Source organism: Esox lucius, chromosome 19, assembly GCF_011004845.1.
Source record: "Esox lucius isolate fEsoLuc1 chromosome 19, fEsoLuc1.pri, whole genome shotgun sequence".
NCBI lineage: Eukaryota > Metazoa > Chordata > Actinopteri > Esociformes > Esocidae > Esox > Esox lucius.
In genome coordinates this window covers 28,167,002-28,191,012 of record NC_047587.1, presented here as the reverse complement: position 1 = coordinate 28,191,012, position 24,011 = coordinate 28,167,002, and the positions used below count along the sequence as shown (strand labels likewise).

The following is a 24,011-nucleotide window of genomic DNA, read 5'->3' as shown; positions in this document are numbered from 1 at the left end:
CAGGGTTGTTTTTAGTTTTCCCCCCCAGGTATGTCATCATGGCACAGCGTCCGTCGATTGGCTGTGAAGCAGCTGACTCAGACCAAAGTAAAGAGCGCGGGAAAACGTTGTATACACACTTGCCCAAAATATGCCGATTGATTTGTTAACGTTTGCTGGCTCACTTTACACATGAAGGAGAAAATGGTTCAGGCGGACTACTAACGTTACTCCAGCATAATATCATGTCGCTGGGGACGTCAAGTGTGTGTCCCACTCAGAAAAGAACACTCTCGTGTCTTCTTGGTAAGTTGGCTAGGTACGTGCTAGCTAACTACACTTATGTTAGTTGGCTACAGCACAGACAGTTCTACAGTAGCTAGCTTATTAGCATTATCTTTGCACCACAACCCAACATGGCTAGGTTTTATAAAACATATATAGTCTCAGTTGCCAGGTTACCACCGCGTTTTCGACAATGGAAACTACCTTACAGATCGTTAGTTAGGTGGCGGTGGCTTGCTGTATAAAGCAGGCATCGACTCATTCAGTTACAATTCCATTGAGTATTAGACTGTTTGCGGTAATTTGGTCATCGGTGCAAGTAAGGGGTTCAAGTATTTCAACTGCTCCTTTTGGCTTTTCATGAACAGCTGTCAAAGGTTTACATATACTTTTGTGACAGAAGGGCAAGAATCAGGCAAAGGATCTGAAAACTCTGTACAACGTAATCCAGATTAGTTCTGGTGACGAACAACTTGACGCCACATTATTCATCACAACAATGGAGTTGAGTGGAGACTGAGGTGGTAGCTACCACAGACTGATTCATCAGAGAAGACTGCAATGTGTGTCCAGATGGACGTCCGACTACATACAACTTACTGTAAAAATGTGAACTCTTAAACATCGAGTTCCTGACTGTTGGTGTTCTCTGGACTGTAGCTGTAGGCTTTTTTTTGTTTTGCTAAAATCCATACTTTTAAATAGAGTTGAAGTCTATGCTTGTATTTTATCTACTGTCTGCAATTCTGTTCCTAGTCACTGAAACCCAACTCAAACAGTACCAGTCAAACATTTGGACACTCCTATTCATTCAAGTGTATTTATTTGAACTATTTTCCCTGTTGTAGAATAGTAGTGAACACATCAAACCTATGAAATGTATTTAGATTTGTTTACCACTTGGTCACTACGTGATTCCATGTGTTATTTAATAGTTTGGATGTCTTCACTATTATTTAACAATGTGGAAAATTAGTAAAAATAAAGAAATACCCTGTGATAAAACATCTTGTTTTTCAAAACTCTGTTACTGTTACTAACAAGTAACGGAGCTGTGATCCTGTTACAGCAGGGCGTGTTGGGAAGAGACCAAGGCAGGTGAATGCAGAGGAGCTGCGGGAGGCAGCAGTCCAGCTGCTAAACAGACACCAGAACCTCTCTGATCTTTTTCTGGAGGTTGGGGTGAGTGTTACGTGAATATATTCAGGTTCTACATCGGGATGAAGTCAGTGGACAGTGGTAGCAAACAAGGTTTAGATGTCTGAGGGAAGTTGCAACTATATTTTTCTCTACAAATGGAAATCACGAGACAACTGTCATAATGCGAGTTGTGCACAAATGTTTTGTTTCCATATAACCGTTCCTTTTCTTGATATTTTAAAATGTTTTGTGTCCATATAATCGTTCCTTTTCTTGATATTTACAAATGTTTTGTGTCCATATAATCGTTCCTTTTCTTGATATTTACAAATGTTTTGTGTCCATATAACCGTTCCTTTTCTTGATATTTAAAAATGTTTTGTGTCCATATAACCGTTCCTTTTCTTGATATTTGAAAATGTTTTGTGTCCCTCTACGTTTAAAGTCGCGTCATATATATATATGTCAAAAAAATATTGTATATGTTCATGTATTGTATGGCCAGCCTAAGACATGCTTATCATTTGTCCTTATAGAGTCTGGGCCCTTGCAATTTAATATGCCAAGGGAAATCTGCACAGAAAGAATTGTCCATTAGAAGTCCTGGGGCTGTGTTTCTTGGTGAGTTTATTTTAGTATTATTATATATATTTTTTTTTTTACAATTTCTAAAAGCCTCTGTCAAGGCAGGTGCCCCCTTGTTTAACTAGGGTATACTATATACTATTGAGCCCCACTTGTGTTTGTCTGTGGGAGATACACATTTATGTTGGAATTGAAATGCTCTTTGTTTTTCTCAGTTAGTGAGTTGAGGAAGAAGGCTGCGGAGCTGGAGCTTCCTGTGGCAGCCATATCTGTGAAGATGGTGCTGGAGAGACTGTTGGACCTGACCAGCAATATCAAGGGGGACAGAGAGCACGTCCTGCTCAACTCTGCTCAAAGGGTTGGTGCTGGGAATAGTCTGGATACGTTTGTTTTAAGCATGATTTCCATCCTCCACCATGTGGGTTTATGATGCTAGTGTTTAAAGAGTTTTCCCGGCAGTGGTTCTTAAAGTTTTTGCAGATGGGGGAGCCATTTTGCTATAGGAAATTCATCAGTGAACCCCTCGTAATCAGAACCCAAATAGAGTGAGGTAAGAGTAGCATATAAGGTGTTTTACTTTGGCATAGCATGGCTGAACGGAACTGTGTTATGGGCCCTGAGAAGCAACCTTTTCAGTGTCCACCCCGTGGCAACAGAGATCCAATTTGTAATCGTAATTACAGGCTCTGGGACAGCCGAATATCTGTAAATTTGCTGTCAGAAGCACATTCTGCCATGCAGTTTTGCTTTTTATTACACTGCTTGTTCACCCAGGAAATAGGCCAGAATCAATGCGTTTGGAGGAGAGCAATTCTTCATCTAATGACCTCAATAAAACTTGCAGGCGCCCAACCCCGCCACAGGGAGTCCCCAGAGTGTGAAGTGGCCAGGCATCCCTCTCCGACCATCCACCCTCCAAACCCTTACAGTGCTGACCCAATTTGAGACACCACCAGTCACATTCTCCACCAGAATAAGAACCTGGGTCTCAATGACACCGCTGTGTTGCAATGCAGTGTCAGCACAGATAATTACATTATGCATAATTAGGCATTTCTATTTAGTACAGATTATGGACCCATGCTGTTATTGGCATGCCACTATTCTATCACAGGGCGTTAATACATTTAATGTAGTTCAATAACTGTTATTTTATTTATTTTCAAAACTCAGTGTCATCTCAGCTAAAATGTTTTTGGGACATCTAGTAATCTTAATTCATAGACCTTGTACCTGCGTTGTATCTTTCTGTGTTGTCAAAAACCTGACTGTCAGCTTGCAAGCCTTTTCTACATTCTCAGCTTTTGTTCTGTCCTGTTCAGGCCCAGCTCTTTGTTCTGTTCCAGTCAACCCGTGAGCTCCTTTCTCTCGGAGCCTTCTGCTCTAAACTCTTCTGGCAGGAGTACTGGAGGGATCAGGTGAGTGAGTGCACACTAACCAGACTCTCTTGTCAGTCCACTGTTCATGACCTCTGCGGTTGAAGGTTGGAGCCTGTGTTTATATACTGTACTTGTTACACGACTTCCTTGTGTAGAAGCAGCCCGTGCTGGAGGTGGTGTACCATTTACACACTCAGAATATCCTCAGTCTGGACCACGTGTTGGAAAGGTATAAGTAGCCTGGCTAATATCTAAATACTGTGTTTTGGAATGTTTGTGGGCTTTCACAAGCTTCTCAAACCGATTGTGTCCTACAACTCCTGTTACGTCTTTGATGTGCTATTCATCGATTCCCATTTCCCCCGGCTCTGGTTGCGGTAGGAATGGGGCAAGGCTCTGGTTGGTGTCTGAGTTGAAGGCTCTGTGTGGTTGGACGGCTTCTGAGAATGATGATGGAGATGTGGTCCGTCAGCAGGTTCTGTCTAGTAAGCCTTTCCAGTCGTCACAGTGAGCCAATCCCATTGAAACATGACTGTGTGTGTCGGCGCAGTGTAACCTGGACAGCCACTGTGCTGTGTTGCAGCTGTGGTGACAGCGCTGGTACAAGCTGGTTTTGAAGGGACCCAGGACTCGGCCGTGCCAACGTCCAGGAAGCATTCCCAGGTGTGCTGCTTAGTTCTGGATGACATGCTCTCCTGTGAGTGTTAATTTGTACCTCGTTGGAGCACTAAACTGCAGTACACAGGATCTACTGTATATCGCCCTGCCAAGTTCTGTTTGTTAACCTCTGATATGTTTTCTCTGTTGTTGTTGTTTCCCCCACTCCCAGGGGTCCTGGATACTTTGGGTAGCCAGCAGCTCCTGCAGTCTGGTGAAACCGCTGCGGCGTTATGGTGAAGAAGACAGACTGCCAACCACTCATGACCATAGAACAGAACATAATCATCCGTATTCATTCTCGTGTCTCTTTCTGTTCATAAAGGGTGCCGATGTTTGACGCTTCCTTGTGTGGTGTCTCCGTCTCACCTGACGCACTGCGCCGTTTCTTCACCCACTCTCTCACCCACACTCTCACTTACAGACCCAGACTCAAAGGTGAGACCAGTTGACATGGGCCGTTGATATACGGAGGGCTGTCTTGTAAAACCACCGGCCCTGTGTTCTCTGCATCCTCTGTAGTATCTGATGCCGTTGCCACGCAAAGAGAGTGGGGCTTCGCTAAAACCTGTCCGCTGTTGACCACCTTGTTTCGTAAGGTAAATGACTGGTGCTCTGCTGGGATTTTATGAATACTTATCTACAGCTCTGGAGAGAATTAAGGGAGCACTGCAACTTTTTGTTTCCTTTCCAAAAAAGTTGAAAAGGAAAGAAGTGTTTAATTTGCCGTGGTCTCTTAATTTGACCCCTTCTGTTCCTCACTCAAAACCTTCCTTTTCGACTTTTTGGAAGGTGCAGTGATGTCTTAATTTTTTCCGGAGGTGTGTGTGTGTGTGATGTGTGTGACTGAGATTTTATCTCTGACACTGAATGATTATCCTTGGTTTATGACATTAGGGTGTTTTACACAGGACATTGATCTTGTGTGAAATAGTCTGGGGTTACATTAATGTATAATTGACATTTGAAAAGGGTTCCATGTCCTTTGTATTTACCTGTGAAAGCTAATCCTTTTCATGGCTTTTTTCAGTAACCGATCTGTCAAACCGCCCTGTTGAATAACACATTTAAACCTTGCTTTAGAGTTGTGACCTGGCTATCTCTGACAAGTGCTAATGTCTACCCCTTTGTTTCTGTCCTAGTTGGCAGTTGTCTTCGAGGTACAGGAGCTTCTCTCTCACCTGCAGCAGGTACTGGAGACTCATGAGGTGAACTGGCAGCATGTGCTCTCCTTTGTCTCCACACTGCTGGTGTACAACCCACACACCCAACCTATTCTGAAAGGTACATGCACAAATCAGATCCCTATCCAATCGAAGTCTATTTGGCATGGCCACAAAATAGATTGTGTGGAAACATGACCGATACACACACACACACACACGCATCAACAGTTCTTTCTGTCTGTGTACTCAGAGCTGTTGTCCAGGCTCCTTAGTTCAGCATTCGAGGTGTATGACTTGGAGAACATGATCACGGCCTTCCTCCTGGCCCGCCAAGGAGCGCTCGAGGGCCCGGGCGTTTTCCCATCCTACAGTGAGTGGTTTAAGGCAAGTCTGCTCTTAGTCTGTGATTGCCTAAACATCAGTTAAAATGGTTACTACTTGGTTAATGTGTCTGAAACGTTTGCTTGAGAAACGATGCCATTGTCACAAGCCAGAATGCTGAATACAATTACATTTAAGTGGATTGTCTGTCCTGCTTGTGGGTTAGCTGGTAGGAAGTGGAAATTCCAGAACAAATGAGTAATAATCAACTTTTTTGGGGGTGGGTTTGTATAAAGCTTTCTGCTTGTTTTTCTGGTTTGTATTTTTTAAATCAAATACAGTTTTAGTTCACATGGTTTGTTAGCTAACAGCGAAATGCTTACTTATGGGCCATTTTCTAAAAATGTTGACTGAATTAAATAAAACATTTAAAGATTAAAAGTAGGAACACACAGAATATGAATAACTATAACAAGGAATAAATTCAGAAATAATATAAATTACAATACTTTGGCCAGGATGAAGCAGTATTGAGACAGGCTGCGGGGGAGCAAAGTCATTTGGGTTGATGTGCCTCTAGGTAGGGGTAACAGTGTAGAGATTATTAGCAGTAGCAACATCTGTAACATTTATGTCTGAACATTTGTGTGTTTGGTTTGGAGTCTGTGTGTAGAGTCAGACCTTAAGGGGATGTACCAAATGGGGACAGTGTAGTTATTCCTTGGTAGCCTTTTGATGAATCATTTGTCGATGTGGTTTAACAGTGTTATGGTAGGGGGTAGAACCAGTTCCTGTTAGTTCTAGACCTCAGGCTATGTGGTAGTGTACGTTGAGCACAGTTATATTTAAATGTACTTAAAAGGTTGTTTGTCTTTTGGCTGATAGCCAGTTGAGAAACATTTCCACAGCTAGGCAGTATTTACCTGAGGTTGTGGGTTGCCGCGTTGTATATTACTCTGTTTGTATTTTCAAACTCATGAAGTGTTGCACAGTCGTGAATAATGGGCCGGTCTCTCCTGTCTTCTCAGATGGCTTTTGGTGGTGCCAACAGTTGCCATGGCAACAGTAAGAAATCTTTGGTGTTCCTGCTGAAGTTCATGTCGGACCTGGTGCCCTTTGAGCCCCCACAGTACCTGAAGGTCAGGTGACCTATACCGTTTTGGCTCCGCTTTAACACTTTACTGGTCTCTGTGGTTCTGACTCTGGGTGGTCTGCTCCCTCAGGTCCACATCCTCCATCCACCCTATGTCGCCACGAAACACCGGGCCCTACTGAAGGAGTACGTGTCCCTGGCCAAGACCAGACTAGCTGACCTGAAGGTTTGGTCCAGTCACGAATGCAACAAAGCCTCTTATCGTTTAGCCCACTGACGACCTGTTGTCCTGCTGTAATAACGGGTTCTCCATCTGCAGGTCTCTGTGGAGGAGATGGGTCTTTATGAAGACGTCTCTGGAGCAGGAGCCTCAGTGCAGGTTAGATTGCCCTCTGCTGGTTGTTAATGTAGTTGAGTGCTGTTGAGAATGTGATTTCATGCGCTGCTCACGTGTATCACTCTGTTTAATGTGCTTCGTCAGCCGCGGTCTCAGGCGCTTCAGGATGTGGAAAGAGCGGTGTCGTTGTTTGACAGCACAGGAAGGATATCTGCCACAGTCATGGAGGCCAGGTGGGAACCTTACCCACAGCATCACTCTCATAAGTGACCCATTGAGATCGTTGTGCTGTTTCACTTATTCTATTGTGTTCTTCACTGTTGTAATTGTTACCACACACACTCTTTTTCAGCATTTTCAGAAGGCCTTATTTCCTGAACCGTTTTCTCCCTGCTCTCCTAACCCCGCGTGTGGTGAGTCTCCCCTGACCCCGCGTGTGGTGAGTCTCCCCTGACCCCGCGTGTGGTGAGTCTCCCCTGACCCCGCGTGTGGGGAGTCTCCCCTGACCCCGCGTGTGGGGAGTCTCCCCTGACCCCGCGTGTGGGGAGTCTCCCCTGACCCCGCGTGTGGGGAGTCTCCCCTGACCCCGCGTGTGGGGAGTCTCCCCTGACCCCGCGTGTGGGGAGTCTCCCCTGACCCCGCGTGTGGGGAGTCTCCCCTGACCCCGCGTGTGGGGAGTCTCCCCTGACCCCGCGTGTGGGGAGTCTCCCCTGACCCCGCGTGTGGGGAGTCTCCCCTGACCCCGCGTGTGGGGAGTCTCCCCTGACCCCGCGTGTGGTAAGAGCTCTATTTGGAGCTCTTACTACGCCACTCAATCAAATCACAGGCTCTGACCAGATATTCTCTGTCCATCTCAGCTTCCTGTGAAGCCTGATGCCAGGATGAATTTCATCGACTCGCTGAAAATGTGAGTTTTGGCACTCTGCAAAACTGTCGCTCATCGCAGCTTTCATAATACCTTTGGAATTGACTCTGATGTTTTACCTGGATTCCTACTGTTTCTTGTTCAAATTGTCTTCTTTTGTGTCCTAGAGCAGAAAAGATCCCAGCTGCCCTGTACTCCTCCTACGTAGAGTCTTGTCAGAGGGAGAGACGGAGGCACCATGACGGTAGGACAGCACAGCTACAGTTGTTTGAAATAATAGTGTGTAAAGCTCACAGTCCTCATAATAGCTTTTATTTCCATACATGCAAATGCATTGGGAACATTGCACATTCCATTCCACATCAAAATATGAAGAAAAGATTCATCAAATATGTTATTACTTTCCAAAATGTGATGAAAAAGGAATGTTAAGCTGTTAAAAAAAATTGCAGTGTCTGCATTTGTCTTTACAAACTCAAAACATTTACTGTACAAACTGAAAAATGCTTGAAGATTTAGCCTTCCTGTGAATGACTGAACTAATATTTAGTTGTATAACCACTGTTTCTGAGAACTGCTTCTCATCAGTGTTGCGTGGAGTCGACCAACTTCTGGCACCTGTGAACAGGTATTCCAGCCCAGGATGATTGGACTGCATTCCACAGTTCCTCTGCATTTCTTGGTTTTGCCTCAGAAACAGCATTTTTGATTTCCTATTCGGCATTAGGCAACATGACCTCTTGAAGTATTTTGGTGTATTCAAACTGATCCATTATCCCTGGTATGCGATAAATAGGTCCCGACACCATAGTATGAGAAACATCCCCATATCATGATGCTTGCGCCATCATGTTTCACTGTCTTTACAATGTACTGTGGCTTGAATTCAGTGTTTGGGGGTCGTTTGACAAACTGTCTAGGCCCTGAAATTCAACACTACTGTTGTTTGCTCCTTGGGGTTTAAGGCCGGGTGTCTCTGTAAAGCACTTTGTGACAACTGCTGTTGTAAAAAGGGCTTTATGAATAAATTTGATTAAATTTGATTTATTGAGACCCGAAAAGAACAATCTTGCTTTCATCACTACACAAAATGTTGCGCCATTTTTCTTTCGGCCAGTCAGTGAGTTCTTTGGTAAATTGTAACCTCTTCAGCACATGTCGTTTTTTCAACAATGGGACTTTGCGGGGGCTTCTTGCCGATAACTTTTCTTTGATCACCCTGGAGCTGAGTCTTTGCCATTTTGGCTTCGATCCATTCGAATGGTAGTTTCCGTTTTCTTCCACGTCTTTCTGGTTTTGGTGTCCATTTTAAAGCATTCAAGATCATTTTAGCTGAGCAACCTATCATTTTCTGCATTCTATATGTTTTCCCCTCTCCAATCAACTTTTTAATCTTCTGAACAGTGTCTGGAATGACCCATTTTACTCAGATTTTCTCAGGTATTTGCACTATAACCAGCATGTACAACATTTGCTGTCCTTGACTAAGGGCCACCTGTGACAACTGTTTTTTCACAGAATGACCTCACTGCTTGAACTCCACACTGCTATTATTTTGAACACGCCCCTTTCAATTAATGATTCAATTACACAGAATCAGCAGCATGTCATGCCTGTTGGGTCTGTTGGTTTTCTGTTCTATTACTCTACTACACCTACTAGTAAATTATTATGATAATTATGATAAGTGATGTTGGACTGCTATTATTTTGAACACAACTGTACATTATCCCATGTTAAACAGCCTACGCATTGGAATATATGCTGATTTCCCTCCTTGGTCCGCTGTTAAAGAGCTGTTTTCCCTGTATGCTGTTAGGTAAAGGGCACTCTGTGGTGAATGATGAAGATCCACTGGAGGTTCTACAGGTCCAACTACAGGATCTTAGAGCCCAGCTGACAGAGGTTGGTGATGGAGGTGAGCAGACTACAGTACCCCCCCCCCCCCCCCCCCCCCCCCCCCCACACACACACATATATATATATATATATACACACACACACACTGACACTAACGCAGACAAACCAAACAAAGCTGTATTTTCTCTGACCTTACAGAAGTGTGTGCCCAGCTGGCCAGGATATCCCACACACTGAGTATCGTGTTCCCTGAACGTGCTGAGGAACTGGTTGGCCAACCAATCATTTGTCTTCATGTAGATGATCCTACTTCCCCTGAGCTGCACACTAAAGTAGGAAGAAATGGAACGGCCGACTGTCCTTATGTCTTTGAATTCGTTTTTCACCTACTTTGTGTTTCCCACTCTGTCTGTCATTGTGGTTATATCTGCTGGCCACTCTCTGTCTCTCACACTGTTCTGTCCTGTCTTTTCAGGTGGTCAACATGATTCTAAGGAGCTTCTGCCAGAGTCTTTTGGACACCTCCAGAATAAGTCCACCGAATAAGTGAGGGACTAATTATGCCACCCATAGAATACCTATGTACCACGGACTGAGATTTAAAGACTGGCACAATTATCCCTGATTTTTTTTAAATTTAGTCAGGTCCAGCATGATTGGCACTGCTGACAAAGATGAATGAATAGTGCTGGTATTGAGCCTCAGTACAGTGTATTGAATGTTCAAATAAGCCTGTTATTTTATACAAATGCTAATAGAAATGAAACTTCATTAAACCATTACTTTTGTCCGGGGTCCAGTCATTTTAGACCATGAGTATCTGCCCTTCAGTGCCTCGTAGCCTTTGTCAGTGCTCTGTGACCCGATGTGCTCTGTGACCCAAGACAGAGCCCCTGGGCGGCCCAGTTCGTCAACAGTCTGCTGGGACGTAGAAAGCTGCCCGCTGCCATCCTGCATCGCATGTGGGATCTACTCCACAACCAGGTGTACATATCTCCCTCCCTCCATCTCATTTGCTCATACTCCTCTTTCTGACATCCTCCCTTTCTTTCTCTCGCCCCACACTCCCTTTTCTTCCAGTAACCCATGGTTTTCTTCTGTCCTTCAACAGGGGGCTTCACTGAGTGCTGCTCATGTTCTTGGACTGGCAGCGTTTGCTGTGCACCTCCATGCCTCCCAGGCCCAATGTCCCATGGTTCAGTTGTCCCCAACCCTGCTGTCCGGCCCTCTGTCTGGCCCAGAGGCACTGACCGCCGCCCTGTCCTGCACCACCCAGACCGACATGCTCTTCTGCATCCGGTGGGTGACCGGAGAGGGGACCCTTTGTGTCCAGGTTTACATTAAGATATTATACAGTGGATTGGACGGCAAGGAGGCACCGTGACGTGTTCTTGACAGGTGCTCATGTGGACGTCTGTGTTTGCCAGGTTCTGTGTGGCGGCCCTGTGCTACGGGCTCTGCCTGAGTGAGTCAGCGTGTGAACAGCGGCTGCAGTATGTTCCCTGCGGCCTCTATAAAAAGGTGTGCATGTTGTTCTTCCACTGTCACTGAAATGAGGCACCTCTTATCGCCCAGCAACACTGTTGGATGCCCTTTATGCAAGCAGCAGGAGGCTGCTGGTTTAGCACAATGTCACACAGGCCTACTGTTGAAGTGCTCTGGTTGGCTGTTTGTGTGTTTGATCCACGTCTATATGTACATGATGGGATCTGAAGTTGCAGCAAAGAAGGTAAAACCTGAGAATCCATCCCTACAATGTTTTTTTGGCAGGTCTACAGTATGATATGTGATATCTAGGTTTAGGGAGGAGCTCACAACTGGACATAGGAGACTTTTAGGTTTAGGCATTACTGGTTAGGTTCAGGGTTAGACATTAAACCTAGGTTAAGTTTAGGCATACAAATTGTTAAGGTGAAAGTTAGAGTTAGGTTTAGGGCTAGGGTTTAAGGAACATGGATTTTTGGCTCAAGGCTAGATCTCAGGCTCCCACAAGGATGCTGATGCTGGTGCCCTCAACATCGAGTGCTGCGTTTGACCCAGTTAGTCATGAGGTCCTCCTCACCCGCCTGGAGGCTCTGGGTGTTGAGGGAACCATACTCTCCTGGCTACACTCATACCTCACCAACCAGACCCACTACATCTCCCTCAATGACATGCCGACTACACTCAAATTTACCTTAGCACCAAGTCTCTCACCAACCCAACTTTGGTCCACATTGAATCCTGCCTGTCAACAATAAAATCATGGATGCAGCAAAACTTCCTCCAGCTCAACAGTGATAAAACGGAACTACTACTCACAGGCTACTCAAGTCCACGCTCACCAAAACTGGCACCTTCACTCTCACCATTGACAACACCGTTGTCTCTCCTTGTTCCCGTGCACGCAACCAAGGCGTCATCCTGGACTCCTCCCTCAGCTTTGAACAGCATAAAGAACAGACAGTGCTATCCTCATTCTTTCACCTCTGCAGCATTGCCAAGCTAAAGGCCTCCCTCTCCTGTACCGCTGCTGAAACCTTCATACATGCATTCATCTCCTCCTGCCTGGACTACTGCAACTCACTTCTTTCTGGCATCAAGCTACAAATGGTCCAAACTCAGCAGCCAGACTTCTCCCCAACACCAAGTCCTGCCAGCTCATCAGCTCTATCCTCTGGGAACTCCACTGGCTTGCTGTCCCTCTGCGTGTTGATTATGAAATTCTTCTGCTCTCCTTTAAAGCCCTCCATCAGCTTGCTCCACCCTACCTCTCTGATCTTATTCCCCATAACCAACCCTCTCGTCACTCCGCTCTGCTGCAGCTGATCACCTCATCACCCCCCTGTCCAAGCCACGGAGCTTTGGAGACAAGGTATCCTCCATGGCTGCTCCATGGCTTTGGAACTCTCCTCCACGATCAATCCGTGACTCTGAATCTGTTACCATCTTCTGTACAAACAAGCCTACCCCTAGCCCCTGCACTTTCCTGGTCCAGTGTCATGTCCAACTCCTTTTATTTATGTCTGTGTACTGTTCAGTCCCTCTCCTTGGATGTTGTATGTTTTGTATCTGATGTAAACCATCTTTGGGTTAAAGACAAATGCTATATAAGTTCAATGTTTTCTTGTTGTTGTTGTTGTTGTTGTTGTTGTTGTTGTTGTTGTTGTTATTTATTAGGATAGAAAGATAAATTGTGTGTTTGTGTATTTGCAGTTGCTGTACCTAATTCCCAGACTAATACCAGATGCTCGGACGTTGCCCATTGAAGTGAATGGGGAATCTGAATATGTGGGGCCAGACAGACAGGTTGAAGGCGATCATTGGTTGTGGAAGAGTGTTACTGACTCCGATACGACCTGGAGGAAGTCTGCCTGGGTGCTGTGGAGCCATGCCCCCTTCCGTCTCCTGGTCAAACTCTCAGAATACCAGGTAACGAAACTGTCTGAAACCACCATGGCTCCACTAGCCTTCTCACAGCTGTATGGTCCCCCTGTCTGAGCACATCAGTGGGGCTCATTTTCCCCTTTGTCTAGTTGTCCTTTTCAGAGTGGCTGGCAGCTGAACTCCGGGTGCAGAGGAGTGAGGATGCCCTGTCTGACCCAGAGAGGTGAAGCACATGCCTAAATGAGCCGCACACACCCAGGTTCCTGTGAAGATGTTGGTGTGTCTAGTCCCATGTTGTGTTTGTAACATCAGACAGGAGTACCAGCAGTGGGCGTGTCAGCAGCTCTACCTCCCGTCTCCTGAAGACCAGGGGGGCTGTGGAGGAGACGTGAGGAGCGCCTGTTCACACATTCTGAATGCTATCGTGGACCAGCAGAATGGGTGGGGAGAATTTGGCTTGTTGGAGCCTGCACCTCTGGCTATCCAGATTATTAAATGCCAGACATTGTTCAGTTGCCAGTGGTTCAGTCTGTATCACCTGCCATTCCGTGTCTTTTTAGCGCTCAGACCCAGGAGAACAATGTCAGACCATTACAGATGGGCACATGTCTCCCAGATATCCTCTGCAGACTTCAGGTACAGCACCCATGTCTTTTGATTTATTAACAGATGTTAGTGTCTATTCCGTCTGTGTTTCTTCTGATGTTCCTTTGTTTTCCTTGTGTTTTACAGGAGATGGTTTATGAGATGGAGCTCACCAGTCGCTCTCAGGGGACTAAAGATGAGCAGGGACATTTCCTATTGGATCTGATTTCACGTAGATGCTCTGTGATCTCTGATCTTTCGAGAACCAGTGGTGAGCTGAGCTTTCAGCAGACCCTGCAGACATGGAACAGGTATGTGTTTGGGATATATGTCAGTGATACTAGAGTCTGGTCCTCCAAAGATGAAACTAATCACCTACCCTTCAAACCCCTGTTTAGTCTAGAGCACAAATATCCAACCATCGAAGTTCAGAATCACTGTCATATACTATGGCAGCGCACTACAGCCTGAGTGTGGCCGTTTGTTTCAACCACTTGCTCGTGTATTGTAGGGTTATCCTGTCACTGCCTGCAGCCATGTTGGTTACGGTGAAGACTGATGGAGGGAAGAGGACTCTGGACTGTGGGACCCTCATGGAACATGTCAACCAGTATCAGGTGTGAAAGGGAGGGAGCATTGGTCCAGACACCAACAGATGGCGTCACCCATGTTGTTATGGAGAACTGCCCGCAGCACATGAAGATGGGCGCATTCAAATTCAAACAATGCAGTTGCACAATTTGGCTTCTGATTTGGCATTGGGAACTGGGAAAACAGAAGAGATAGTTCATGCAGAACTGGCCAGCATGGCAACTTACTTTGCCAAAATCAAACGTAACCTTAATTGGCACAAAGATAAAAGCACGGGCAGTAGGTCAGGTCAAGTATGTGTTCATCCAATAGTCCAAGTAACTTGATAATCACTAGTTCAACCCTCTATTGTTACTCTAACTACACAAGTCAAATGGAACCACTGACCAATCTGATTTATTTAACCCATGAAAAGTTCCCAGCCTTTACATTTTCTCGAAATATGTCATTGTCTGTAGTCTATTTTGTGGTTAATGATAAAGCACAAGCAGCCTATAAGTAAAAACTATAACGCTTTTCACATAGAGCAAACATAACTTGGTTTAATTCATTTAGTCATTTGTCAAGAAAATTACCTCAGAACAACAATAGAATGAAAACATTAATTTCTAAATGTATTAAACAGAAAGTCGAGACAACCTGTCATTGTAGCTACAGTCAGAAGTATGAATCCACAGTTCACTTAATGTAACCCAACCTCTAAAAAATCCAGATAATATCCCCCAAAACACTATGAATGCTTTTTATCCTCTTTCACTAAATCTCTGTGTGCATCAGAGGAATGTCTGCACCCCAAGCGGACTCCTGCCCTACCAGCTAACAGCACACTGCCTAACCGTAAGTTGGTCCCCCTCAGTTATCAGACGAGCCGCCACAGACCGCTAAGCAATGTTAACTAAGAAATGGGAACATCTCTTAAATTCCTCATAGGCTGTGCTCATGGCCGGTGTGAGCTGTTCCTGTCCGTCAGGGGAAGTGAACAAGGCCATGTCCTCCATCAGTCGCCACTGTCCCCTGCTCCTGGTCTCTGCCGGGGTATGGTATCGTATTACACCACCATGACCACAGTCTCCAGCATGGCTGTTTCTCAGGTGCTGACCGAGTATACATTTTCAGCGCTGGTGGGGCCGTCTCTCCCCTGTGGTGGGCTCTCTCTGGCGTCGTCTCACTGGGGGAGAACCCCTGCCCCGGCAGCTGAGCGTTCTGGCTGACTGTCACCTCTGGGCCTGCAGGTAAAACCGTCATCTATACCTGCCTGTTGATATATGGAGTGTTTACAGACAGTACTGAAACCAGTGTTATTTCCTGAGATTGCTGACTGCGTCGTGTCTCCCGGGCAGTTTAAAGGACGGGATGTCACGCCCAGCCCCCTGTGGTCCTCCCCTGCTCCTGGCAGCCTGTCTGCACTCCGTATGGGACGGCTGTGGGAGTGGCCAGGTCGTCAGGATAAGCCTGGACATGTTTGGACAACAGACGGAGGAGAACAGACAGGTGCGGTCACATCCCAGTCAGAAAGGGTTTGGTATTCAGCCAAGGCTTGTTCAGCTGGGTCACCAGCCACTGTGTCTGTGAGCTTCAATGCAGGAGACCAGGCCAAATGAGTTAATGTATCTCACATCAAGGACAGAGGTCAGCGTACATCTAAAGGTCCAAATGTTTCTTGGGATTGGACTCAAACAGTCTCTGGTTAATGATTGAGAAGTAGACAAACTGATGATTAGGAAAACAACTTAATTAATCAGACCATTGATCAGTGTCACAAGGCTGTCATGAATTTTTAGACACCAGCACAACTGCCAGGTGATCTCATCGTGTTTCTGATACGTCTTGTCCTCAGCTGCTGGTGTTTCTCCTGTTCTTCTGTGTGACCGACCTGCTCACCGCTTTCCTCACACCCCAGGTACGTTTACGTCTCTCTTCCGGTGACACAACTTCATCCATGTTAAGACCACATGCCGCTCTGTGAGGGGTGGCCTTTCTGGTGTTTCCTGGTTAGGTCACATGGTCAGGGAACTCCTATCTCTAAGTACTTGCCCATTAAACAAAAATGTATTGAACATGTATAAAACGTCTTTATTACCAACAGAACAGCTCATAGAATAACTCGTTTTTGACATCCTACACAGGAGGTGAAGGGCCTACAGAGAACTCACGAACTCTGCAAAGATATCCTGACCGTCCTTGTGGACTCTGCTGATTGGCTGCTGCTGTTCAAGACACCTGGCTCTGGTATGGTTTATCAGTTGTTTAATTGGCTGAACTGTGGCCTGTGTGTTTCTCTTGGTCATATTTTCTATTCATAACATTTAGTTTTTCCTGTCCTAGAACAAGGCTTGTACCAGCCAGCAGTCATGGTAACATCAGATCAACACACAAGACTGATGCCTTTAGCATTTTACAGGTATATCTAGTTGGTGTTCAGAGTATCAGTGTGGTTCTCATTTAATGTTCTGGTTCATGTATGTGTTCTGTATATACAGCTCTGGAAGAAATTGAGACCACTGCACCTTTTTCTTTCCTTTCCAAAAAAGTTGAAAAGGAAAGTTTGAGTGAGGAACAGAAGCATTCAATCGTGGTCTCTTATTTTTAACCCTTCTGTTCCTCACTCAAAACCTTCCTTTAACTTTTTTGGAAAGGAAAGAAAAAGTTGCAGTGGTCTCTACATTTCTTCCAGAGCTGTATGTTGTGTTTCTATTTCAGCTTAGTCCCCCATCTTAACTGTGAGGTTTTGGAGAGGACAGTGAAGGCCCCAGGGTTCCTCCACACTGCTGTCTTCTGCTACACTTCCCTCATGAAGCTTTTCATGGACGGCCAGTCTCCCTGTCCTGTGACAGAGCTCCCAACTGATCAGGTGAATTAGTCATGTTTATGTGTTAGACTGATGTGTGGCCACCAACCCTCTGACCGCGTTGTTGGTTTGAATTGGTTTCGTCTCCCAGATGGACCCCTCAAAGATTCTGACCCGGGCTCAGCAGGTGCTACTGAAGACCATCTCTCTGACCTCCCCAAGCTCAGTACCTCAATGTCAGTTGCACCAGGTAACACCTTACTGCATTGACCTCGGTGTGGCAGATATTGAACTGAGTTGATGGATATGATATTGTTCATTTATTAGGATATCACAAATATCAAACATCACACACATACAGGCTATGATTTATTCATGGATTTTACCACAACAGCAGACTCCAAATGCATTGAACCTCATGGATAGTTGTGACCCTCTCTATCCTGTCCCTAGCTGGAGACGTTGTGTGGTCACCTGGACCCTGAGGTGACTGCTGCTCTGGTCTCTCACCTCAGTGCTTCCAGCCTCAGCCCAGAGCTGGACTTCTTGTGATGAATTTGGCAGAAGGTGCTTCTTGGACATACCGACTATCTGGTCTTTCCTGATGAACATTAGAAAGCTATTTTAGAGTGAGGACACCGAGACCTTGGTCGGAAGTTTCTGGTTAACGTGTGTGTGTGTGTGTGAGAAAACACTGTTTATGCATTGTAAAAAGGTATCAGTACACAGAAGAGCCTGTTTTACAGCTTAATTAAAAAAAAGCATTTATCTACACATGTATTAATTTACACTATCAAATACACTGTGGGTTTGGAGCGTAGGTGGTCCACGTGTCAACTGTCTTTAACACTGACATCAGTGAAGAAACCACAGAACAGTGCATCAAGACCAGAACAAGAGCACACCATTTCATGGCTTAGACCCTTCAGGTTTCTTCTACCTACACTCCAGAGGAACTGTTATATTCTACAGTCCAAGTTGGTTAAAAAAAACAAAAAAAACTCTACATCTCATGTCAATCAGTTCCAGCAGGCATCACACTCAACACCCGAGTTCTTGTGCAGGGCCCCTGTTGTGGTTCAATGGACACTGTGGTTGTTGTCAGCTAGTGTAGGGGTTCATCTCCCCGATGTCCGTGACGCTCTGCATGTTGGAGTTTGCAGGGTTGGGGGGGCTGTCAGCGTTCTCTCCGGAAGCGGCTTGTGTGAGAGGGTGAACCATGGACATGTGGACGTTGAGGTTGTGGGCCTTCTCAAAGCGCTTCCCACACAGTCCGCACGCAAATTCCAGATCAGCCTCTGCCTTATGTTTGGTCATGTGGTATTTTAGGGATGCCCTCTGGCGGCACTGGAAACCGCACACTTCACACCTGAGAGTGGAGAGAGGGGGCTTAGTGAGTAGGTTGTCCCTAACCCTGTCCAGCCCAAATCCTACCACATAATCAAAGGCTTGGCTACCTTTCGTTAGGAACGGGCAGTGCTTGAGGTTCTCACAACGCCTTAAGGCTGCAGAAATTTGATGTGATTTATGTCCCTCTGGACTTACTGTAGTGGCTTGGCTCCTGAGTGTCTCATCTGGTGCACAGACAGATGCTTCCTCTGCTTGAAGGTCTGCCCACACTGGTCACAGATGTAGTTCCTCACCTCTGGAAAAGGAGGATGTTCAGACTTCATGTCAACACAAGGCTCAGTCCTGATCTTTTTTTCACTAAAGAAAACTTAGGTTTTCTTTAGTGGAATGAATACTCCCCTAAGCAAACCTTTTGAAAGCCAGTGGAGGAAGTAAATCCAGCTAGCTAAAAGCATTTAGTTTTGTACAGTTGCCTTGCTGGTCATCAAACATATTTCAAGTCAAACACTTGTCATCTTTATTATAGTTAGGGATGAAGATATTTGCCAATGCAAACAGTAGCAAACTTTCTTATTGTGTACGGCTGTAGCATAAAACATCCCATTTGGAACTGATGCATAGCTACTGTAGCAATATTGTTCCAGATATAATGCTTTCGCTGGCAACGAAGGACAAATACCTTGAATGTAAAACTATTAGGGAATGAAAGTCGTGCCTCATTACTACTCCAAACTAAACATCTGAAAATGAGTACATTGATTGTTCTCCTTTTCTCATCTGTTGTTGATAAGTATATATTTGTTGCATGTGAAATAAAAAGGTGATTACTGCCTCCAGTACAGGCAATGTGGAAAAACAAGGAACCACAAATTTACTTTGGTATTTTCTGATGTGTGAGCAATGTTGTACAAGTTGTACAATAATGTGTCCATCTCCAGTCCAAACCTGTGTGAATGAGTTTGACGTGTCGCTGCAGGTAACGGTCAATCATGAAGACCTTGTTGCAGCCAGGATGGGGGCAGGGTCTCTCGCGGACCTCTTCATGGTGCTCCTTAATGTGTTTCTGTACCCCAGTGATAAAAACAGCTCTCAGAAACACAAATGTACTGCCAGAAATGCGCCTGGTTACATAAGAGGTTGAGCAGTAAGCACAAAATGGATTCTGACCTTCATGCCATCCGCACCTCGGTACACAGCTGTGCAGCCCTGGTATGGGCATTTGTAGATATTGGGGAGCTCCTCTCTGAGAAAAATAAATCGATACTCCCTTAACTAGAGCTTTCCACATTGCATCTGAAGTCAGTTCTCATAACAGCTCAACAAGTGACCCTAACCAGGATGATGCTGGTCAATTTGCACCTCCCGTGGAACGTCCCAACCACTCACCAGCTAGCAGTCCAGCAAAGGATCAGCCTTAAATTGGGCTGTTCAGCTTGGTGCTACCAAAGAGTGCCTTGAACCACTGTGCCATCATCGACACCTTAAACTATATTTCTCGTGTTACTAATAGAAGCATTCGTGATTCAGTAGAACGCCCTAAAACCTTACCTTTCTGACTTTATGGGCTTTTTCCAGCCAGGCTTGGGTCCTGGCTTTTTTCTCACTTTAGGCTGTTGAGGCTCCTCTGGACCCTTTGATTCCTTTCTTCTGGTTCTTTTCTTCGGGGAGGCAACTCTGCAAGGCATTGGAAAGGAAATAAAGTACTGAAGGTGTCCCAGACATGAATTTGATGGCTTTTCTTTACTACTATTGTTCACTACAAGTCCACTAATATGTTATTACTGTGTATCAATACAATTTCTTCCATGTGAACTATTTTTGCTTTGATATGCATAATAGCTAGAACCCACATCAATACACTCACTTCTTCTCTGGGTATGGTTCAAATAATTCATCAGAAGATCCATGTTTCCTTTTATCTTCAAACTCATCCTCACTGGACACGTTCCTAAGGTTTTACACAGACACAAACAGCCTAAATTTGAACCAGTCTTAACTTCCCAGGAGTGTAGAACTTCAACCATGTGCTTCCCTGCTGACTTACCTGTCAGACAGGTCACTGTCTCCTGTCCTGTCCATAAGTGGTGCTGATGCTGGGGAGGGAGTCTCTTCACCAAACAGAAATTCTAAGGACATTTGCAAGAAGATAAAAATAATATCGGACTCATCTAAAAAGAGTCATGGATGGTTATGCAGTCTGGACTAGACTTATTTACACAGCAAATAATACTGACATTACAGTGTTGGCCAAAGGTATTGCACCCTAGCACTCTATTCAAAAAAGGGAAAACAATTTAAACTGGAAAACAGTTAAAATAAAAACGATTTGGTTTGCTGTACAAAACTGAAAAATCTTAATTTACAAACTTTCAGCTTGTAAACTTTCACAAAGAAATCCTAAAATGAACTGTACAATATAATTGGCACATTCTAGACATAGAAATAAATATTTCAGGCAGGTGATTCTCTTTCATTTTGGAATTGAACTTAACAGGTGAGTTGCAGATCCCTGCAATGTGAAAATCACCCATTCAACCTGTTCGAATACAGAAAAGGACTCATTCTCCTTGATTCACCCTGTGTACCTCAGTGAGCTTAGAGAATATAAAGAAAACGAGAATTGTCTGAGATCGGACTAAAGACTAGCCAAGCAAGGACAATCCTAAGGCTACAAATCCATCTTGCTAGACCTCGATGTTCCAATTTTAAAGCCAATGCCACTGTAGCCAAAATCCCTGGACATGTCCGCAAAAGAACTTGATGGAAGACTGCAAAGATTTGTTGGAATGGCGGAGAAAAAGCCTTGATCAGTCGATCAGCTGCCACACTCAATGCTCGACAGTCACACCACTAATTGCCAACTAAATTAAAGGGGGTTATATGGTAGAGCTACTTGTGTGAAAGAAACATAAGAAAGCTTGACTGGAAACATTCCACAATCCTTTTGGAACAATCTCCTCTGGCCAGGTGAGATTGATAGAGAATTTTGGTAAAGCACACACTAGGTTTGCAGAAAACCAATCAAAGAAAGGAGAACCTTCCATATCGTTAACATGGAGGAAATGCCGTGACGTTTTGGGGTTGCTTTGCTGCCTTTGGCACTGGGTGCCATGAATGTGTTACCCAGTGCCAGGAGAATACCAAGGCATTTTGGAGTGTACTGTTGAACCCAGTGTCAGAAAGATGGGTCTCTGTCTAAGGTCATTGGTCTTCCAGCAGTACAATTGCCCCAAACACTTCAACAAGCATCTAGGAATGATTCAAGACAAAAACTAAGCCGGAATGTTCTGAAGTGGCCAGCAATGAGTCAAAATCCTATTAATAACCTGTGGAGATTTGAAGACAGCAGTTGGGAGGCACCCTTCAAATCTCTGAGAAATGTAGCAGCTGGAACAAGAGTTGGCCAGACTACCTGTAAAGAGGTGCAGGAAGGTCATCCATAGCTATCGCAAGCACTCGACAGCAGTTAATTTGCTCAAAGGCTTTTCGGATTTAAAAGTATATATTAGGTTATAAATCAACAACAAAAGTAATACTGACAGTGAAATAATGAATTGTGAAGATCAAATACAGCCTTTTTAGAAACAATTGTGAGTTATTTGAAGGAAGTGCAATGGTGCCGATACTTTTGGCCGCTACTGTAAATGCTGTGCTCCCATTTTTCAGGGTAACATAAAAGTACCAAAAGCTTTCTCACCATCTGCACTAGTGGTGGCATCAGTGTGAATGGAGCTCTGAGTCTGAGGGGTAGCAGCAGGACTGGGCTGGGCCACGGTGGTGTTCACATGGGTTCTCTCCCCCCTGGGTTGCTGCTCACCTTCCAGCAGGGGATCACTCTCGGTGTGGCCAGGGTTTGCTCTGGGCGGACTGGTCTGTGTGTCCATCACATACCTATGTCCATCCACGCAACCCCAGACGGCCCTGACCGAGCCCCAGCGCTGCCCCTCCTGCCCCTCCAACACCTCCTTCAGGTCAGGGCAAGAGCGGCAGTCCTCTGCGTGGTGGTGGGCCCAGGACACCAGGCTATGAAGACACTTGGGATCAGAGGAGATGGTGGGTGCTGGGGGAGGTAGGGGTGATCAAGAGGTTTGAGGTGAGAGAAATGGCACATTTAATGACAGTGGTGGTTATAACCTTGACAGCTATGTCCATGTATCAAATTCCTGTAATCAATTTGTCCTGACGGAATGTATTCACTTACACAAAAAGGAGGGATCTAGCGTTTCTCGAGAGCATTCTGTAGTCTTCCTGAAACCACAATAAAACAAAAAAGAATAATTGTTTTTTTTAACTGTCTTCAGCTGGGATATGTTTAAGTGTCTTCAGCTGGGATGTCTCTAACCTGGGACATTATTGTTGCTTGCACTTTTCCTCACCTGTCTCTGGTGTGCACATTCACAGTGGGCAAGAGGTTTACCCTCTGTAGAAATGTGAGCAGGATAGTGTGGCACTTGTAGAATTTTGTGTGACAGTTCTTACAGACAAACTGTGAAAGACGGGGATCCCGGTTCAACGGCACTCCAACAAGGCGCTGAAAGTCTGTGTAGAAAAGCAGTGGCGACTGGGCCGTCTCTGTCTCAGGCAGCCCATCCGATGACCCTGGCCACTTGTCGAAGGCATGTCGCAGCCTCCGTGGTGAGAACTTTCCATGACAGAGTCGACAGAATGCAGTGCTAAGTCTGTGCATACCTGTAGGAAGGGTCAAGGAAGGAGATTGCATTTGACAAGACGTATCAGCTAATCCTATACATGACGGTAACACACCTGACAACTACCTGTAACTGACCTCAAAATATGGACTGGTTTTGTGAATAATTTAGCGTGGGACTCACCTGATTTCTTTGATCTGTTATCTGGATGCTCCTCCCCTTCTGTCTCCATAGATACTGTTGTGCTCAACTGTAATCCTGCAGATTTGTCATTTGCACCAACATCCTCGAAATATCCATCAAATGCAACTGATGATGGAGTTGTTTTTGCAGCATTATTGTGTCTTCTTTGCCGCACGGTAGGTTTCTTGACCCCCGCCACTGACTGAGTTTGTTTTCTCTGACCTGCGGGCACATCGGGCAGCCGTACGCGCCTCCCTCTCTTCTTCATAACACAATCCCAACTCACAAGGTGGATGCGTAGAAACTTCGTATCAAGGTAATGTGGAGTACTGTACAGGCAGCATTGAATCTAACATTGGGAAGTGTCCGTACAGCAACGTTAGCTGTTTTTAACCCACAGTTGGTTTAAGACTTGTAACTGCGACTTTCAGTGAAGAGAACACGATTTGCGTCAAATCTGAGTCGTCATTGTTTTAGCATTTCATTAGTGGTTTAGGAAAATATACATCATCGTTTTCAACTAACACAAACTAGTATACTCGGTAGCTGTATACCAGCGTTTACAAATATTAAAAAAGTACGTCCGGTTCACGGAATTTCTGAAATCTTCAAAATAAAAGCCAGCCACGAAATTGTAGGCAGGTATCAATCTATATTATAGAATCAATTAATTATAATTACAATTGCCCTTTTTTGCCCATTTCACTCAGCACTTATAGATATCAGTCGAAAACCCCTAAGAGCAATCAATAATTTGCAGCATAATTTATAATTTAAAACAAACAACGGTCTTAACATTAACACTGATTCATATGTATTATTAAGTGGAATT

At 45.0% G+C, this 24,011-nt stretch overlaps 2 protein-coding genes across 3 annotated transcripts; one reads left to right on the top strand and one right to left on the bottom strand.

The window, feature by feature from the left end:
• The first annotated feature begins 73 nt into the window (after window positions 1–73).
• Window positions 74–17,769, top strand: LOC105018563 (FA complementation group A). Of its 2 annotated transcripts, none has more exons than XM_029115223.2 (42): window positions 74–285; window positions 1,334–1,446; window positions 1,941–2,025; window positions 2,205–2,347; window positions 3,312–3,407; window positions 3,524–3,597; window positions 3,750–3,853; window positions 3,952–4,065; window positions 4,198–4,261; window positions 4,351–4,463; window positions 4,548–4,624; window positions 5,168–5,309; window positions 5,442–5,575; window positions 6,541–6,651; window positions 6,736–6,831; window positions 6,925–6,984; window positions 7,087–7,175; window positions 7,295–7,355; window positions 7,800–7,849; window positions 7,975–8,051; window positions 9,627–9,725; window positions 9,866–9,999; window positions 10,143–10,213; window positions 10,552–10,651; window positions 10,779–10,966; window positions 11,095–11,188; window positions 12,863–13,078; window positions 13,183–13,256; window positions 13,346–13,474; window positions 13,594–13,669; window positions 13,766–13,929; window positions 14,130–14,235; window positions 14,987–15,046; window positions 15,140–15,244; window positions 15,326–15,441; window positions 15,550–15,700; window positions 16,047–16,109; window positions 16,336–16,438; window positions 16,535–16,610; window positions 16,910–17,060; window positions 17,149–17,247; window positions 17,451–17,769. In XM_029115223.2, exons 1-42 carry the CDS (start codon window positions 225–227, stop codon window positions 17,547–17,549), a joined length of 4,338 nt encoding a protein of 1,445 aa, XP_028971056.2. In that variant the 5' UTR covers window positions 74–224; the 3' UTR covers window positions 17,550–17,769. The 2 variants fall into 2 exon arrangements, with proteins under 2 accessions (XP_028971056.2, XP_028971055.2); XM_029115222.2 differs by having other exon boundaries at window positions 16,520–16,610.
• On the bottom strand, window positions 17,301–23,737 carry znf276 (zinc finger protein 276). The gene is made up of 11 exons (XM_010884103.4): window positions 23,180–23,737; window positions 22,724–23,036; window positions 22,549–22,595; window positions 22,045–22,407; window positions 20,392–20,473; window positions 20,212–20,295; window positions 19,896–20,021; window positions 19,515–19,590; window positions 19,293–19,410; window positions 18,543–18,642; window positions 17,301–18,366 (listed from the first exon to the last, which is right to left on the bottom strand). Exons 1-11 carry the CDS (start codon window positions 23,445–23,447, stop codon window positions 18,099–18,101), a joined length of 1,845 nt encoding a protein of 614 aa, XP_010882405.2. The 5' UTR covers window positions 23,448–23,737; the 3' UTR covers window positions 17,301–18,098.
• Between the last annotated feature and the right edge of the window lie 274 nt (window positions 23,738–24,011).

What these genes read in the sequence shown, in the direction of transcription:
- LOC105018563 (XM_029115222.2), top strand. Translation starts at nt 225, where the DNA reads ATGTCGCTGGGGACGTCAAGTGTGTGTCCCACTCAGAAAAGAACACTC. An exon ending in CCAGACTAGCTGACCTGAAG is followed by an intron (nt 6,832 to 6,924) that starts GTTTGGTCCAGT and finishes CTCCATCTGCAG; the next exon opens with GTCTCTGTGGAGGAGATGGG. An exon ending in AACATGTCAACCAGTATCAG is followed by an intron (nt 14,236 to 14,986) that starts GTGTGAAAGGGA and finishes TGTGTGCATCAG; the next exon opens with AGGAATGTCTGCACCCCAAG.
- znf276 (XM_010884103.4), bottom strand. Translation starts at nt 23,447, where the DNA reads ATGAAGAAGAGAGGGAGGCGCGTACGGCTGCCCGATGTGCCCGCAGGT. An exon ending in GACAGTGACCTGTCTGACAG is followed by an intron (nt 20,296 to 20,391) that starts GTAAGTCAGCAG and finishes GTAAAACCTTAG; the next exon opens with GAACGTGTCCAGTGAGGATG. An exon ending in GAGGTGCGGATGGCATGAAG is followed by an intron (nt 19,411 to 19,514) that starts GTCAGAATCCAT and finishes ACTGGGGTACAG; the next exon opens with AAACACATTAAGGAGCACCA.